This window comes from Myotis daubentonii, chromosome 16 (assembly GCF_963259705.1).
Source record: "Myotis daubentonii chromosome 16, mMyoDau2.1, whole genome shotgun sequence".
Taxonomy (NCBI): domain Eukaryota; kingdom Metazoa; phylum Chordata; class Mammalia; order Chiroptera; family Vespertilionidae; genus Myotis; species Myotis daubentonii.
Genome location: NC_081855.1, coordinates 18,907,311 through 18,927,058, shown reverse-complemented (window position 1 = coordinate 18,927,058; position 19,748 = coordinate 18,907,311). Strand labels below are relative to the sequence as shown.

Sequence of the window (19,748 nt, the reverse complement as noted above, 5' to 3'; positions counted from 1 at the left end):
GCCCCCTCTGTGCCCTCTGGTCTACATGTGGCCTGGCACAGAGCAGACTCCTCAATAAGTGGTCTCGATTATCATCACACCCTTTCCCAGTAGACACAAGGGACATGTCGTAACTATATTTCATTCCTTGGGTCTAACACAACAGAATTCAACAAATACTAGTAACTACTGGTTGCTGGTGGAATTAATTTGAAACTCGTGAAACTCACCTGTCCTTTTTCTATTTTTATTCTTTCTAATTCAGCTTTTAAGCTAGAAATGGAAGCTAGAAGGAAAAAAAGAGGGAGAAGTGTTATCATTTATTGATTATTGTGGATTTAAATTTTTTTCTTACAACACTCCTTTTTTCTACCGTAATTTCAATCTCATATAATGAAAGAAGTCAAATATATACTAAACACAGAGGAAAACCAACACTCTTTTCTCAAAATTATCCCCAATCAGCATTATAACCAAGCTCAGGTAAAAGCAGAGTCCATATGAATGAACACTGTTTCATAAACTCCCTCTACATCAGATATCCACATCTAGCCCTGGGGTGTGTGGAGATATTCTCTGCAGGAATCTGTTAACCCATCGAAGTTCTGCAAGGAAACGCCACGCATCTAGTCACACCCCCAGTGGTCTAGGTTCAAGTACTGACTTTCCCATCTCCTAGTAGCTGCCAAAGAGAGGCCTCTAGAGCTCCTAAAAATACAGTGAGTTTTGGGTGGGGTTTTTTTGTTGTTTTACTCTTAGTTACTGGATATTATCAGAACATCTGGAAAAATGGACTGAGTTCTTACTTAACTCTTTCCTATACTTTTCTGTTTCCACATTCTATGGCCATGTATTACTTCTTAGAATCAGAAAAAAAGTTTTATTTAATGCCTCCAATTCTAAACTATATCACTTTTATCTTCACCTATTTCTTCCTTGCAGTTTTCTATTTCTAATTGCAGAGTTTCTTCAAGGTTCTCTTTTAAACACTGTTCCGCTTGAATCTGCTCTTTTAGGAAAAGTATTTCAGCCTTCAGCTTCTCTTCCATGTGGTCTGCTGCTGTCCGCACATTAATGATATTCTCACGGTATTTTAATACCAATTCCCGGAGTTCCTGGATTAAAGACACAAATGGTTATTGGGTTTGTGAGGAAAGAAAGTAAATAAAGGAAGGTAAAGATTTTCTGCAACCAGAATTTCAGGTGTTGCTTTAAATGGTTCAAAAATTAAAGATTTCCAACTCCACCCCACTTGGGGCTTCAAGGGGCAGGTACCATGCATGTCATGTTAACATTCAGAATGTTCTAGAAATAAGACATTTCCAGCCAAAAAATGTGCACTGTGAACTACATATCTTTTCCTCAAAACTGTTTCATAAGCAGAAAAATAAAAATGTTAAGTGACTTACAATGTGGGGTTCACCATGAATAGTTTAGGAGCTAAACTAGTCCTTGCTTAAATTTAAGGAGTTAGGGTATAAGAACCAAAAGATAAACTCAGAAGCAAATGTGAATTCTATGAAGATAAAATTTATTTACTTATTCATTCAACCACTTGTTGGACATCTACCACAAGCAAAGTACTATGTTAGCCCAGAGGCAAGTATGGCAAAGAATGGCTTTCTAAGGTGATCACCATTTGCTATAATAAAGTCAGCTTAAATCTCATTTTTCCCTAAATCTTAACTGTCTTCTTTAAACTCCTCCCAATGATATCCTAAAGCAACTGTAAAGCAAAAACTGGGATTCTTAGATAACTAGCAAATGTATATAAATTACAGAACAGAGGGGGAAAAAGTAAAAAACTTAACAAATATTTCATAAGATTTAATGCTGAAACTAGTCTAAGAATCAAGGCTTAAAGGCTAGACTGGTTACATCCTTCAAGGCTTCTTGGATTTACTTTTTTTTTAAAAAAAATTTAGGAATAAGAAGTTTTCTAGAGACCATGGAAGAGAGGAATCTTCCCTGACAAGAGGAAAATTCAACAGAGCTGTTAAGTACTCTGCTGATAGCGAAAGCAGGCAGGTCCCGCAAACTTTCTCCTTGATTACATCAGCCACCAGTTCAGAAAGGAGAGCCCCAGCAAACTGAGCTGAGACCACAAGCTGGGGGTGAAGGAGGATGAGAGGAAAAGCAAGGAGCTAATGGCAAGGTAGGCCGTGGAGCCCCTGTGAATAAGTAAAATAAAAACCCAAAATTAACAGTAATGCTAATGTGTACATACAAGAAAAAAGAATGAAGACCAATCTGTAGAAGGTGTAGAGGTAAGATTAAGAAAAACTGTTACTTACAAAAATATAAATTCATGTAATGTTTGATTTTAAAGTTTGTAACAATTACAATTTTTAAGATAAAAGAACAAAAGGATTTTACGAATAACATTTTTCTATTTTGTTTTGAAAATTGCTCTAAGAAATCTCATCTTTAACTATACTGTTTATAGGTTTTACTTGAGCTTAGCATAAGATGAAGTTTTTTTTTAATGTTAAAAGGTTTTAAAATGTAAAAAAGGTTGGAGAATGTTAAGGAGATAGTTATGAACGTCTTCGGGCAACTTCTGGGTTTGCAGCCCAGATTCACCCCTAAGCACAGGAGAATGGAAATGACTAAAAGCATCCTAAAGGGTTACTGAAGTCTAAAGGAGGGAGAGTGTAGTACACCCTTTTAAGTGCTGAACAGGAAAACATCAAGGATCCAACTTGGTGACCCCTTCAAACATTTCATTTCTGGTGTGTTCTCAATCTGGTTCTGCAAGAATAACTTTCAGACCTTCAAGTTGGCAAAACATTCTTAGATATGACACTGATAGCATGAGCAACAGAAGGAAAAAAATAGGTAAATTAGAACTATCTCAAAATTTAAAACCTTTGTGCTACAAAGGATACCGTCAAGAAAGTGAAAAAGACAATCCATAGAATGGGAGAAAATATCTACAGTGGATTTACCTGATAAGAGACTTACATGGAGAATATATAAACAACTCTTATAACTCAATAAAAAAATTTTAAAATGAGCAAAGGATCTGACTAGACCAGGGGTGGGCAAACTTTTTGACTCGAGGGCCACAATGGGTTCTTAAACTGGACCGGAGGGCCGTAACAAAAGCATGGATGGAGTGTTTGTGTGAACTAATATAAATTCAAAGTAAACATCATTACATAAAAGGGTACGGTCTTTTTTTTTTTTAGTTTTATTCATTTCAAATGCGGCCCGCAAGCCGTAATTTGCCCACGGCTGGACTAGACATTTCTCCAAGGAAGATATACAAATGGCCAATAAACACATGAAAAGATGCTCAATATCATTAGTCATTAGGGAACTGCAAATCAATGAGATACCACGTCACACCCATTAGGATGGCTATATCAAAAAATGAAACAAGCCCAGCTGGTGTGGTTCAGTGGTTGAGCATTGACCTATGAACCAGGAGGTCCCAGTTCGATTCCTTGTCAGAACACATGCCCGGGTTGCGGGCTCGATCCCCAGTAGGGGGCGTGCAGGAGGTAGGTTATCAATAATACTCTCTCATCATTGATGTTTCTCTCTCTCTCTCCCTCTCCCTTCCTCTCTGAAATCAATTAAAAAAAATTTTTTTAAGTGAAACAAGTGGTGAGGATGTGGAGCAATCCTCAAATAATTAAACACCAAGCAATCCCACTGCTAGGTTTTTCCCAAGAGAAATGAAAACACATGTCTACATGAAAACCCATATGTGAATGTTTATAGCAACATTAAACAACCCAAATGTCCATCAACAAATAGGTAAAGGAATGAAGAACTGATACATGCTATATGACATGGATGAGCCTTGATAATAGTATGCTATGTGAGAGAAGCCAGTCACAACAGACTACAAACTATATTACTCCAGTCCTGACTGGTGTGGCTCAGTTGGCTAGAGCATCATCCAGTACACTGAAAGGTGATGGGTTTGATTCCCAGTCAGGGCACATACCCAGGTTGTGGGTTCAATCCCCAATAGGGGTGGGTACAGAAAGCAACTGATCAATGTTTCTCTCTCTCTTCCTTCCTCCCTCTCTCTAAAAATCAGTTTAAACAAAGACATATCCTCAGGTGAGGATTACAAAGAACTATGATTCCATTCATGTGACAATCCAGAACAGGGCCATCAATAGATAGTAAGTAGATTAGTAGTTGCTTAAGGCTGTGGGGTGAAGGAATAAAGGTAAGGAGTTTCTTTCTGAGGTGATGAAAATGTTCTAAATTGACTGTGGTGATGGCTACATATCTGAGAATATACTAAAAACCACTGAATTATACACTGTAAATGGATGAAGTATTTGGTATGTCAATTATATCTCAATAAAGCCTGTTTTTTTTAAAAAAGAAGAATTTATAGCCATTTCAGAAAATGTGTTTGTTTACATTTTTGAGCAGGTGGAAAATAAGTTACCTCTATAGTATCTGGTAAAATGAAGTCTTCTGCTTGCTGTAATGACACATGCAAGCTATGCTTTCCCTGAAGACTGTCATTGTCTTTTTGTAACCTCACCAACTCTTCTGAAACCTGTTCCCGTGACTGCATCAGCACTGCCTAAAATAGAAACAGATACTAATCACAGCCAGAAAGATTAAATCCTATCTGCTGATAGATGCACAAGAGAAACACAAGCCAAACGAAATGAGGGCTGAGGAGACAGGGTGCATAAACCTCATAGACTGACTTGCAGCCTTTACATATATTGAAGGGACAGGCAATGAAGCAAGTTATTTGAGCTCATTCTACGCTTCTACCAACAGACTAAAAGTATTGACTCTCTTCCCCTGTATCTTGGACTCCAGAAGGAACAGTATCTCTACCTACATGGAAGTGTCTGACACAATTAAGACTTGTATCAAACAGAGCATACAGTACAAGCCTCCTCTTTCCTGACAGCATGCATTCAACATGAAGTAGGGAGAAACCAAAAGCAGTATCTTTCTTCATTTTTCATGACATGTACCTACATTCAAGCTCAGGATAACCGTGAATGGCCCAAGAACTCCCAATATTAGACATCATCAAGAGGATATATGTTTTGCCCTGACTGGTTTGGCTCAGTGCATAGAGCGTCGGCCTGCGGACTCAAGGGTCCCAGGTTCAATTCCAGTCAAGGGCATATACCTTGGTTGCGGGCACATCCCCAGTAGGGGGTGTGCAGGAGTCAGCTGATGGATGTTTCTCTCTCATCGATGTTTCTAACTCTCTATCCCTCTCCCTTCCTCTCTGTAAAAAATCAATAAAATATATTTTTTAAAAAAGGAGGATATATGTTTAGGAAATAGAACAGCCTTAAGTAGCTCATTCTTAAAATGGGATAAGCTCCTATTTCTGCTTGCTGATGTAGAAAACTATCTTAGGTACTTCATATGAATTTGTATCAATATAAAAGTTATATAAGATAAAATCCCACAAAAGTATTTAATTTCTGCTGTTTTAGTACTAAGTCATTTAACTTAAATACATAAATGTAGATTACTCACTCCCCCAATATTTATTTAGCAGCTACTACTCTATGCTAGGCATTTTGATGCCCATGGGGAATATAAGACAGATGCTCTGTAGAAGCTCATGGTGCAGTGGAGGGAACGATGAGTAAACCAAAGATTACCAACCATAATACAAGTGCGAGGACAGAATGGGCCCAGCAGTGATAAAAGGACGGAAGAGCACCTAACTAGGGGAGAGGGTTAGAGAACATTTCAGGAGGCTGACCCCTAACTGCATCCTGAAGGACAAACTGGCTGCTGGCAAGTTTGTCCTTCAAAAAGAAAAAAACAAAGATAAAAGATAAATTTAAATGATCATATATGGGAGTAAAAAAGATACGGAATGAAAATGAAACTTCTGAGTATTTATACATTTTTATAGTTTAAGAAAAAAATCCAGCCCAGCCCTTGTGGTTTGAGCTTCGACTTATGAACTAGGAGATTACGGTTGTATAACTGGTCAGGGCACATGCCCAGGGTTGCAGGTTCAATCCCCAGTGGGGGCCATACAGGAGGCAGCTGGTCAATGATTCTCTATCATTGATGTTTCTATTTTTCTCCCTCTTTCCCTCTGCCTTCCTCTCTGAAATCAATTAAAGAAAATTTTTCTAAATACAGTATGTAATGTACATAACACAAAATATGTGTTAATCAACTGTTGATATTACTTGTAAGGCTTCCAGTCAAGAGTAGGCTATTAGGCTATTAGTAGTTATATTTTGGGAAGTCAAAAGTTATGTACATGGATTTTCAACTGTGCTGGGGTCAGTGCCCCAAACCCCACATTGTGCAAGGGTCCACTATAATAACATTATAGTTATATAGAACATTTTTGTTCTTAGGAAATACATAGTAAAATGTTTAGGCGTATATGATGTCTACAGCTTAATTCCAAATTGTTCAGAAAATACATACAACCCTGGCCAGGTCGCTCAGTTGGTTGTAGCATCGATCATCCCATACACCAAAAGGTTGCAGATTCCATCCCCAGTCAGGGTGTGTATGGGAGGCAACCTATAGATGTTTCTCTCTCTTCTTCTCTCTCAAAAATCAATAAAATTAAAATAAAATAAAATAAAATAAAATAAATAAAATAAAATAAAATAATAAAATAAATAAAATAAAAAGCTCTTTAGAGTAAGGTAGTATGTTCCAGAGCCAACAATCTTAAGAAAAGACACACACAGGGTGGGGTGAAAGTAGGTTTACAGATGTGAGTATACAAAACAGTTATTCTTGTACTGGAGGCCCAGTGCCCAAAAGTTGTGCACTCTGGAGTGGTGGGGGGGGGGGGGTCCCCTCAGCCCAGCCTGCACCCTCTCGCAGTCCAGGAGCCCTTATGGGATGTCCAACTGATGGCTTAGGCCCACAGTCAGACATCCTTAGTGCTGCCAAGGAGGCGGGAGAGGCTCCTACCACCGCCGCTGCGCTTGCCAGCCATAGAAGTGGGGTGTCCCTTCAGGGTAGCCTGTACCGTCTCCAATCTGGGACCCCCTCAAGGGATGTCCGACTGCTCTCTCATAATCCAGGACTGCTGGCTCCCAAATGCTCGCCTGCCTGCCTGCCTGATTGCTCCTGCTTCTGCCTGCCAGCCTGATCACCCCGTAACCGTTCCTCTGCCAGCCTGATCGATGCCTAACTGTTCCCCTCCCCTGCCAGCCATCTTGTGGCCACATGGGGGTGGCCATCTTGTGTGTTGGGAGTGATGGTCAATTTGCATACTGGCTGTGACTAATTAGCATATCGGGGCTAATTAGCATATTCCTCTCTTATGATTGCGTTGGAGTGATGGTCATTTTGCATACTGGTCGTGACTAGCATAACCTGTCATGACTAATTAGCATATCTGGTTGTGACTAATTAGCATATCTGGGCTAATTAGCATATCTCTCTCTTATTATGAGATTATTATTAATTACTATATTATTTTTCCATATGAACAACTGTTAATCTATTTGCTCCACCCTGTATGTGCATATATAATATGAAAAAGAAAGAGACTGAGAAACAATTGCAAGTTTGAAACAGACCAGGGCTAGGATTTAGAAGTTAGCTTAAAGGTCATTCAGACACTGACCCAATGCCAACCAAAAAGAAACCCTCCTAGCTAGTGTGGTTCATTGACCCAGGAGCCAAGAGGTTGCCAATTTATTCTCAGTCAGGGGACATGCCCAGGTTGCAGGCTCCATCCCCAGTAGGGGGCGTACAGGAGGCAGCCTATCAATGATGTTTCTCTCTCAGTGATGTTCCTCTCTCTCTAAAAATCAATAATAATAAAAAAGATTTTTAAAAAAAGAAAGAAGAAACTACTGCCATGTGACCTGATGCTGTTTTGGTCATCCCTGGAAGAGCTGGACAAGAGGCAGCCCTGTAGCACCATCCCAGCAGAACCAACAATGCTATAATTTGCAAAGGGCCATCAGATGCAGGGTCCCAACTTTGAGAAAAAAGGAAGAATAAGTCGAATGGAGTCAGATGACGGAGGCCCAAATCTGGGGAACTATTTTGCAGAGGTTCCAGCCAGCTCTTCTTCAAGAAGCCTCTTACCCCAACCATCTCAAAATGAATGGCCTTCTCAAAGTTCCCAGGGCCACAGCAGGATTTATCAGCATGCTTTATCATAACTTGTGGGCAATTAATGAGGTTATTTTAGGTAAATTCCCTGTCCAGGAAAAGCATGACTGCTTATAAGCTACACCTGCTAGGGCTCTGAGAGATTTCAAGTTTTATAGTTTGTACTTGGAACTGAAAATAAATGTGGTCCACAGTTTATTTGATTTAGGTTTCTAAAATCAGAAAAATAGAAGATTTGGAATATTGAGAGGTCAGAAGGTAGGCTTAAAAAAAATAACATCTTTACATAATATTTACATTATCATGCCCATTATAAGGCAGCATACTAAACTAATGCCCATTACTGTAGGCCCTGGAGAACGTAACAGTAACCACACTTTGGTCTGGGAGATAGTCATATCAAAGATGATTTCAAGATAGAACAAAAAGAACTATATTGAACATATTTAACATTTATTTAAATATTAACTTACCATCTGTTCCTGAACATCCCTCTTTGCTTGGGAAAACCCCTGTTGTAACTCTTCAAGTAAAACCTCAGATGCTTGGGCTCTTAGGACAAGTGCTGAGATCTTTTACAAAAAACAAACAAACAAACAAAAAAAACATACAAAAAATAGCAATTATGAAACTGGTTATTCTGAAACTAACTCTTCCATCTCTGCTTACTTAATGTATAGGATTATGTATTAGTTATCGTAGCCCACTCATCACTCATCAACAGGTATGTGAGCATCTGCTGCGTACAAAGCCTCAGCCTTTCAGATATCACAAAGCAGTGTCGAAGTCCCCAGGATCACGTGCTGCCACACAGGAGCAAACGGCTCTGTATGGGCCTCTAGTCACAGATATTAATCATTGTGACCTAGTCATCAATAATAATCTTAAAAATTATAAAATAAATTTGTTTACAATTAAAATATTGTCCAAATTCTGCTTCCAGTAGTAGTGATTTGGATAATGTGAAACCACCTTTCTATCAAGAATTAGAAAAATGAGACCAAAATATTGAAGACATGTATGTACTCTTGAGACATTGGAAAATAAGGCCAAAAAAAATCACGGAGCCCAGGTCCAGAGTGAGCACACTGGGAGTGGTGAGTGCAGCATCTGGAACAGCTCTTCTCTAGAAGAATGTGCCAATTCCAAAAGAAACAGATGTGACACTGAGAAGCTGAGCATAGTGTCTGGGAGTCAAGGATCCACTTCGCAGAGGGACCCTTGCTCTGCACTTCAGATTGGGTCCCCAAAGGACCATACCTGAGGATAAGGAAGAATTGAAAATAATACAACCTTCACGATTTTCTATAATCACAATTCCTATAACAGGCTCAAGGTGATATAGGACTGTTAGTACCTGACTCTTATAAGGAAAATGCCTTTATATTGTTTCAATAATTTTTCATATACAATGTCTACCACTCAAGTAAAAATGCACAAGAAAATATGATAAAAACAAGAGGAAATTATTTAAAAAATATAACAGAAACATATCTACAATGAATTCAGATATGTGAATTATTAGAGGCAGACTTTAAAATATATTTGATCTGTTTGGAGACTTGAAAGAAAATGTTTCAGAGAACTGAAAACAATAAAAAATTACCAAATGGTCCTGGCTGGTTTTTCCCAGTGGTTAGAGCATCGGCCTGCCAACTGAAGAGTCTGGGTTCAATTCCCAGTCAAGGGCATGTAACTGGGTTGCAGGCCCAATCCTGGCCAGGTCGGGGTGTGCAGGAGGCAACCAATCAATGTATTGCTCCCACATCGATGTTTCTCTCCTCTCTCCCTCCTCCCTTCCTTCCACTCTCCAAAAATCAATGAGGAAAAAATTATCCTCAGGTGAGGATTAACCAAAAACTTTTTAAAAATTACTAAATGGATTTAAAAAACTGAAAAATTTACCTAAATTAAAAACTCAATGGATTTCAACAGATTAGACCTATTTGAAAAGAAAATCAGTGAAGCAGAACACAGACCTGAAGAATATAAAGCCAAAAATGGTAAATACAGAAGATTTAAAAAGTCATATAGGCCCTGACCACTTTGGCTCAGTGGCTAGAGCAGGGGTGGGCAAACTTTTTGACTCGAGGGCCACAATGGGTTCTTAAACTGGACCGGAGGGCCGGAACAAAAGCATGGATGCAGTGTTTGTGTGAACTAATATAAATTCAAAGTAAACATCTACACTAATAAAAGAGAAACATGGTAATTGGCGTACGACCGCTACCCTTTTCATTGGCTAATCAGCGAGATATGCAAATTAACTGTCAGCCAAGATGGCAGCCGGCAGCCAGGCAGCTTGAAACTAACATGAGGCTTGGTTGCCTCAGTGACGGAGGAAACCAACGTTCCCCGGCTGCAGGCCTCTGAGCGGGCAGTTTAAGAAACATTGTAACAAATACAGCCGGACTTCAGCCAGCAGATTCACAACATTGTAAGCAAAGGCCAGAAACCTACTTTCAGCCGCGGGGCCTAAGAGCTGGAGCCAAGCCTCAAGGTAAAGCTGGCCCAGAATAAAAAAAAAGAAAAAGAAAAAAAGGAGCGGTTGGGAACTTCAGTCACTCCCAGCCTGAAAACAGCCCTCAGCCCCTCACCCAGACTGGCCAGGCACCCCAGTGGGGACCCCCACCCTGATCGAGGACACCCTTCAGGGCAAACCAGCCGGCCCCACCCATGCACCAGGCCTCTACCCTATATAGTAAAAGGGTAATATGCCTCCCGGCACCGGGATCAGCGTGACAGGGGGCAGCGCCCAAACCCCCTGATCGCCCTGCAGCTCTGCGTATGACAGGGGTCGGGGCCCCAACCCCCTGAGCAGCCCTGCTCTGTGCCTGATAGGGGGGAGCTCCCCAACCCCCCCCCCCCCCCGCCATGGGCCCTGCTCTGTGTGTGACGGGGTAGAGCCATAACCTCCCCATCGGCCCTGCCCTGAGTGTGAGAGTGGCGGCGCCCCAACCCCCTGATCGGCCCTGCTCTGTGGGTGACGGGGGCAGCGCCCCAACCCCCTGATGGGCCCTGCTCTGTGTGTGACGGGGGCAGCGCCCCAACCCCCTGATGGGCCCTGCTCTGTGTGTGACGGGGGCAGCGCCCCAACCCCCTGATGGGCCCTGCTCTGTGCGTGACAGGGGGTGGCGCTGCAACCTCCCCATCGACCCTGCCTTGAGTGTGACAGGGGACGGTGCCCCAACCCCCCAATTGGCCCTACCCTGAGCGTGACTGAGGGTGGCATCACAACCTCCCAATCTGCCCTGCTCTGTGCATGACGGGGCGGCGCCCCAACTCCCCAATCGGCCCTGCTCTGAGCCTGACCAGGGGCTGCACCTAGGGATTGGGCCTGCCCTCTGCCACCAGGGAGCAGGCCTAAGCCAGCAGGTCGTTATCTCCCAAGGGGTCCCAGACTGCGAGAGGGCACAGGCCGGGCTGAGGGACCCCCCCTCCCCCCCGAGTGCACAAATTTTTGTGCACTGGGCTTCTAGTCATTACATAAAAGGGTATGGTCTTTTTTTTTTTTTTTTTTTTTTTTTAGTTTTATTCATTTCAAACGGGCCGGATCCGGCCCGCGGGCTGTAGTTTGCCCACGGCTGGGCTAGAGCGTCGGCCTGTGGACTAAAGAGTCCCAGGTTCGATTCCTGGGACTGTATGTATCTTGGTTGCGGGCACATCCCCAGTAGGGGGTGTGCAGGAGGCAGCTGATGGATGTTTCTCTCTCATCGATGTTTCTAACTATCCCTCTCCCTTCCTCTCTGTAAAAAAAATCAATAAAATATATGTTTTTTAAAAAAAGTCATATAGATGCATGTGAAACTCTAACATATATAAATTATTTAAAGAATAACCAATGGAAATAGCTAGCTCCTAGAGCAAAAAAAAATAAGCCTAAGCAAAAACTCTAATTTAACTCATAGATATACTCAAGAGAAATGAATCCATATGTCCAACAAAAGACACAAACTAGAATGTTAGAAAATGTATTATTCATTTACAATACCCCAAACCCAGGAACAACTTTACTAAAATCTCTCAAAGGTTCACAAGCAGCTTCTGGCCTCAGCATGCCCCATACTTCCTGCTAAGTGATTCCTAGCTGGGCCTTAGTGGCAGCCAGCTATGGTTCCCAGCTTGGCCTCTCTCAGGCACCTCAAATCCCACCACAAGTGACAACCATCACACATCACTTTGATCTGCACCAGAGCCCCTCCCAAGAGTCCCTAGAACCAACAAACCCTGTTGGCCAGTTTAAGACCACACCAGAGCTCCACCCAGCTACCTCCACAATTGACACACTCAAAGAACGGAATTGGCAGACACCAGAGTCCCATTAGAGCAAATCCTGCTCCACAGCACCAGCCCCTGCACAACAACTCCTCTGCTGTAGTCATGCCCAGTCCTCACAGCCTGAGAGTCAATCCCTCCCATTGACATGCCAACAGCTATTAAGGCTCAACTATAGCAGGAGGGCACACACAACCCACACAAGTGACACACCTGGAGCAACCGGTTCAGGTGACCATGGAGGCTAGGCCCCAGTGGATACCTACTACATATGGCCACTCTACCAAGACCAGGAGACACAGCAGCTCTACCTAATACACAGAAACAAACACAGGGAGGCAGCCAAAATGAGGAGACAAAGAACATGTCCCAAATGAAAGAACAGAACAAAACTCTAGAAAAGGAACTAATCAAAATTGAGACAACCTACCAAGTGCCAAGGTCAAAGCACTGGTTATAAAGATGCTCAAGGTACTTAGGGGAAGAAGAGATGAACTCACTGAGAACTTCAACAAGGAGATAGGAAACAAAAAATGGAGATAGAAAACAAAAAAAGAACCAGTCAGAAATTTAAAACGCAATAACTATAATGAAGAGTACATCAGAGAGAATGAACAGTAGATTAGATAAAGCAGAGAATCAAATCAGCAATTTGGAAAATAAGGTAGTGGAAAACAATTGGAACAGCAAAAAGAAAAAAGAATAATAAAAAAAAGAGGGTACTTTAAGGGGCCTCCGGGCCCAATGTCAAATGTACCAACATTTGCAACATAGGGATACCAGAAGGAGAAGAGAGAGAGCAAGGAATTGAAATCTATTTGGAAAAAAAAAACAGAAAACTTCCTTAACCTGGCGAAAGAAATAGACATATAAGTCCAGGAAATTGCCAAAACCGGTTTGGCTCAGTGGATAGAGCATCGGCCTGCAGACTGAGGGGTTCCAGGTTCGATTCCGGTCAAGGGCATGTACCTTGGTTGCGGGCACATCCCCAGTGGGCAATGTGCGGGAGGCAGCTGATCGATGCTTCTCTCTCATCGATGTTTCTAGCTCTCTATCTCTCTCCCTTCCTCTCTGTAAAAAATCAATAAAATATATTTAAAAAAAAAAAAGTCCAGGAAATGCAGACTCCCAAACAACATGAACCCAATGAGGACCACACCGAGACACATCATAATTAAAATGCCAAAGGTTAAAGACCAAAGAGAGAATCTTAAAAGCAGCAAGAGAAAAGCAGTTAGTTACCTAGAGGGGAGTACCCCTAAGACTGTTGGCTGAGCCCTGGCTCAGTAGTTCAGCTGGTTAGAGCATCATCCTGATACGCCAAGGTTGTGGGTTCAATCCTCAGTCAGGGCACATACAAGATTCAACCAATGAATGCACAAATAAGCAGAACAAAAAATCTCCTCCCACCCCCTAAAAAAAAAAAAAAATAGTGTGAGCAGATTTCTCAACAGAAACCTTGCAGGTCAGAAGGGGTTGACAGGAAACATTCAAAGTAGTGAAAAGCAAGGATATACAACCAAGATTACTCTACTCAACAAAGCTATCATTTAGAATCAAAGGACAGATGAATTTCTCAGAGAACAAAAGCTAAAGGAGTTCATCATGACCAAACAGTATTAAAAACAGATGTTCATAACCCCAAGGTAAGAAAACATTCTTTTAAAAACTGGGTCAGCCATAGCCGGTTTGGCTCAGTGGATAGAGCGTCGGCCTTCGGAATTAAGGGTCCCGGGTTCGACTCCGGTCAAGGGCATGTACCTTAGTTGCGGGCACATCCCCAGTGGGAGGTGTGTAGGAGGCGGCTGATCAATGTTTCCCTCTCATCCATGTTTCTGGCTCTCTATCTCTCTCCCTTCCTCTCTGTAATAAATCAATAAAATATATTTTTAAAAAATTAAAAAAATAAAAACTGGGTCAACATTCATTAACCATAAAGAAAAGATCAATAAATTTAATTACATTAACTTAAGAACTCCTGTTCATCAAAAACCACCATTAAAATAATGAAAACAAGGCCCTGGCTGGATAGTTCAGCTGGTTGGAGTATTCCCCCATGCACTGAAGGGTCCTGGATTCTATTCCAGATCAGGGCACATACCCAGGTTATAGGTACAATCCCCAGGTGGAGTGCATACATGAGGCAACCGATCAATGTTTGTCTCTCACATCAATGTTTCTCTCTCCCTCTACCTTCCCCTCTCTCTCTAAAATCAATGAAAAATATCCTCCAGTGAAGAGTAAAAAATAAGGATCATGATGATAATAATAATAAAAACAAGATATAGGACAGAAGACATTTGCAACACAAATCACTAAAAGACACCAAGAAGATTATATAAAAAAAACTCCTACCCTAGCAGGTGTGTCCAATGGTTACAGCATCAGCCAAAACACCAGAGAGTCACAGGTTCAATTCCAATCAAGGGCACATACCTGGGTTGCAAGTTCCATCCCCAGCCAGTTTGGAGTGTGTGTAGGAGGCAACTAGTCAATGTGTCTCTCTCACATCAATGTTTCTCTCTCTCCCCCATCCCTTTCACTCTCTCTAAAAATCAATAGAAAAAATATCCTCAGGTGAGGATTAGAAAAACAACTAACAAATCAGATAAAAAAATAACTTTTTAAAAATTAAAAGAATACAACGCAATAGAAAAAATCAGCATAAGACTCGAGAAGGAATCACACACACACAAAATGATATCCCAGTAGCCAATTAACATGAAAAATGCTAAATAACCTCAATGGTCATCAGAGAATTGCAAACTAAGCCACAGTGAAATACTATTCACACCCACCAAAATGCCTATAATTAAAATAACTAACAAAATCAAGTTTATCAAGACTGTGATCCACAGGAATTCTTTTCATATAATGCTGGTCAGAGTATAAATTCATACAACCACACTGCGAAACACTTTGGCCTTAGTATCTACTAAAGACATTTTGAACATTCTAATCCAGGAATTTCACTCCTAGGCATATAGCCACCAGAAATATGTTCAACAAGCCCTACACAAAAATGTCAAAGCAGAATTATTTATAATACTAGGGGCCTGGTGCACGAAATTCGTGCACTGGGTGTGTGTGGGGAGGGGAGTGTCCCTCAGCCCAGCCTGCCCCCTCTCACATACTGGGAGCCCTCAGGCGTTGACCCCCATCACCCTCCAATCGCAGGATCGGCCCCTTGCCCAGGCCTGATGCCTCGGCCAGAGGCGTAGACCCCCATCACCCTCTGATCGCCTGATCGGCCCCTTGCCCAGGCCTGATGCCTCCGCCAGAGGTGTCAGGCTTGGACAGGGGACCCCCATCTCCCCTCGATCACTGGCTCTGGCCCCCGCCCAGGCCTGAGGCCTCTGGCCCAGGAATCATGCCTGGGCAGGGGACCCCCATCTCCCTCTGATCGCTTGCTCCGCCCCCCACCCAAGCCAGACGCCTCTGACCCAGGCTTCAGGCCTGGGCAAGGGGACCATCATATCCCCCCAATCCCTGGCTCCGCCCCCCACCCAGGCCCGATGCCTCGGCCAGAGGAGTTGACCCTCATCACCCTCCGATCACCAATCACCGGATCGGCCCCTTGACCAGGCCTGAGGCCTCCGGCAGAGGTGTCAGGCCTGGGCTGGGGACCCCCAGCTCCCCGTGGTTGCAGGCTCCGCCCCTGCCCAGGCCTAATGCCTCTGGCTGAGGCGTCCGGCTCAGGCAGCGGGGACCCGCAGCTGCAGCGGCCCTGCGATCGTGGGCTCTGCTTTAGGCCCAGGCAAGGGACCCCTAGCTCCCGGGACTGCCAGCTTCGACCGTGCCCAGCTCCCATCGCTGGCTCCACCCCTACTTCCTGCTATCACTGGCCAGGGCGGCAAAGGCCCCAGATTCTCCGATCATGGCTGGGGGGCAGGGCAAAGGCGGCCCCAGGGCCGCCTTTGCCCTGCCCCCCAGCTCTTAGCTCCCCCCTGGGTTTCCGATCACTGTCAGTGGCAGGGGGCTTCTTCCTGCTTTCCCTTTCGCCTCCCTGCATTGTGCCTACATATGCAAATTAACCGCCATCTTGTTGGCAGTTAACTGCCAATCTTAGTTGGCAGTTAATTTGCATATAGCCCTGATTAGCCAATGAAAAGGGTATCGTCGTACGCCAATTACCATTTTTCTCTTTTATTAGATAGGATACCAGAACCAGAAACAACCCAAATGCTCACTGTGATATATAAATTGTGATATATCCATATACTAGTACAACTGTACAACAATGAAAATAAGCATACTGCTACAAGCATCTTGAGTAAGAATCTCACATGTTGAATAGAGGAAGACAGACACAAAAGAATACAAACAGCCCTAACCGGTTTGGCTCAGTGGATAGAGCATCAGCCTGTAGACTCAAGGGTCCTGGGTTCGATTCCATCAAGGGCATGTACCTTGGTTGCGGGCACATCCCCAGTGGGGGGTGTGCAGGAGGCAGCTGATCGATGTTTCTCTCTCATCAACCTTTCTAACTCTCTATCCCTTTCCCTTCCTCTCTGTAAAAAATCAATAAAATATATTCTAAAATATATATATATAAAAGAATACAAACAATATGATTCATTTGTTAAAATAAGAAAATAAAAAAACAGACAAAGCGAATCTAATGGTGTTAGAAGTTAGGACAATGGTTACCTCTGGTGAAGGGGTGATAAGTGGAGGAGAAAGTGAAGGTTTCTGGTGTACTGGCTAATGTCCTATTACTTAATCTTGATATTGTTACAAGAATGTTAATTCTGGCATGTCTGAGTTTTTACTATGAACACTATACTTTTAAAAAGTTATATATAAAAAAAAAAAAGATAATTAGTATCTGTCCTGTCAGCAAGTTTGTTGCGCAGCAGAAAACCAAATAAAAAACAAAGGGGAAAGGAGAATCAGCCTCCTGGTATTCGTTAATCAGTTACTTCAAAAGTTTTGTGACATTTTTTTAAATCTATAAAACAAATACCAGAAAACAATAGTTCAGAGGGAAAACAGAATTGCCAAATCTTCAGGGCAAGAAAGAAACGTTATTAAGTTTTCAGAATTTTTTTAAAACAACCCAGTCATCCCCCATGGGTCACATTGTAAAAACCCTCATTTACCTACCTGATGACTTGAATCTTCAGTGCTCTGCTTTATGAAGTCTTCTAGCTCCTGTTTATCTTTCATTGTCTTCTCTAACTGGTCATTTGCTTGCCTTAGCATCACCTGTAGTTTTTTCACCTATATAATTTTAAATGTCAATTAGAAGAAAGTACCAGAATTCTTTTATAAATTGAAAAAAGTATTGACTCCAAAATTTTTAAATTTAATTTTCTTTCTCTGAAAAAATCATAGATTTGTCAATTCAGAAAAAAAAAAGAGATAAATGACCTAATTTGATGACTATACTCTGCTTTACAGTTGACAAATCATTTTTCACATACATTATCTGCTTTTCCTCCTGGGTACTCTAAGCTAGGACACTGGCCTCCCTGACTCTAATATATCTTCTGCCTCCAATCTACAATCCATACTAACACAACATTTTTTCTAAACCAAAAGTCAAATCACATTACTATTTCCCTACTTAAAATCCCTAGATGTCTCCTAAAGTCTTCAGGATCAAATTTAAATCCCTTCAATCATCACCCCTCCCTCAGTGGTGTCATCATGACCTCTGTAACTGCCTCTCTCATTATTTTATCACACACACCCTTTGCCTAGCCACAGAACTATTCATACTTTCTAGAACACATAATTTTCCTTCATAACTCTGCTCTTTTGTACATCTTTCCTCTCCTTGAACACTGTTTCCTCACTTCTTTTCCTAATTAATTTTTACTCGAGATCTAAAAGAAATTTAGCTCAAAAGTAACCCACAAGTATTACTCAACTGAGCCCAAAGTAAAGTTAGATGTTCCTATCCCTCCGCTAGTTCTGTGTATACATCTCAGGAACAAGCTATATGGAACTGATAGCTTGGCTGGCAACACTGAAAGCTCCTTATGAGCAGTAAGTACTATGTTCTATTTGTATCTCAATACCCAGGATTCAGCAAAATGCCAAACACAGTTGAATGTCTACTAAAATGACTGTGGAGTCCAAGATAGCCCATTCCAACGCCACACTATCAGAGGCTAACCTAAGTTTCACAAATAGCCTTAGAAATTTACCTTTCAATCATCTATGAAAAAAGCATATAGGCAGGAAATCAATGCCAATGACATTTGAAAATATTAAGCCATCATTCTAATATGCCTAAACTTATGTTAAAGACAAAGGGAACAATCTTCATAACAATCAAAGAACAATTAGGAAATGTAGGGAAAAAGTACCTTTTCCTTATATATACTCTCACAAGCCTACTCTCACGAAATCCCACATTATTTTCTAGGTGTTACCGAGGAGCCCATTATTAGGTACTATATTTGTAAAAGGTACATGTCAATTTCAGTGTACCAGATCAACCTAATCTTAATTTCTGTGACCCTGTAAATTAACTTAATTAACTCAACAAATTTATGACAAGAAATAGAGGCAATAAGCAATGAAGATTCCAAATACTAATTAATATAATATTTAATTAATTTTCCATGTTTATATACTCACTAGAAGCCCGGTGCATGAAATTTGTGCACAGGGGTAGGTGGGAGGTGTCCCTCAGCCCAGCCTGCACCCACCCTCTCCAATCTGGGAAATCCCTCTCACAATCCAGGACTGCTGGCTCCCAACTGCTCGCCTGCCTGCCTGATTGCCCCTAACCACTTCTGCCTGCCAGCCTGATAGATGCCTAACTGCTCCCCTGCCAGCCCAATTGTCCCTAACTGCCCTCCCCTGCCAGCCTGGTACCCCTAACTGCCCTCCCCTGCAGGCTTAGTCACCCCCAACTGTCCTCCCCTGCAGGCTTAGTCACCCCCAACTGCCCTCCCCTGCTGGCCTGGTCACCCCTAACTGCCCTCCTTGCCAGCCTGGTCGCCCCTAACTGCCCTCCCCCACCAGCCCAATTTCCCCTAACTGCACTCCCCTGCCAGCCTGGTCACCCCTAACTGCCCTCCCCTGCAGGCCTGGTTGCCCCCAACTGCCCTCCCCTGCAGGCCTGGGTCCCCTCCAACTGTCCGCCCCTGCTGGCCTGATTGCCCACAACTGCCCTCCCCTGCCGACCATCTTGTGTCCACATGGGGGCGGCCATCTTGTGTGTTGGAGTGATGGTCTATTTGCATATCACCTCTTTATTATATAGGATGATAGTATCACTTGAGCAGAAGGGGCAAGTTTGTAGGTAGGATGTACCAGTGTTTCTGAAAGAGCTGAGCTGACCTGTGAGATGTTGGACAAGCTGATGAAGCAAAGACACACAGACGCAGAGGTTCTAGTGTGCTCCCACTGGAGATGTAACTGACACTGCATGTACCAGATTATTTCATATTTAACAGGATGGATGTACT

The 19,748-nt window shown here is 42.5% G+C and overlaps 1 protein-coding gene across 5 annotated transcripts in view; it reads right to left on the bottom strand.

Moving 5' to 3' along the window:
* The window catches only part of RABEP1 (rabaptin, RAB GTPase binding effector protein 1), a 113,716-nt gene that overhangs the window by 7,431 nt on the left and 86,537 nt on the right, over nucleotides 1–19,748 (bottom strand). For 4 of the 5 annotated variants that reach the window (XM_059668970.1, XM_059668971.1, XM_059668973.1 and 1 more), the window contains 5 exons: nucleotides 17,428–17,544; nucleotides 8,520–8,618; nucleotides 4,397–4,537; nucleotides 905–1,094; nucleotides 210–265 (listed from right to left, as the gene is read on the bottom strand). In XM_059668970.1, the coding sequence (XP_059524953.1) occupies nucleotides 210–265; nucleotides 905–1,094; nucleotides 4,397–4,537; nucleotides 8,520–8,618; nucleotides 17,428–17,544 (603 nt within the window). The remainder of the gene's footprint in view (nucleotides 1–209; nucleotides 266–904; nucleotides 1,095–4,396; nucleotides 4,538–8,519; nucleotides 8,619–17,427; nucleotides 17,545–19,748) is intronic. The other variant, XM_059668974.1, reaches the window with a different exon arrangement.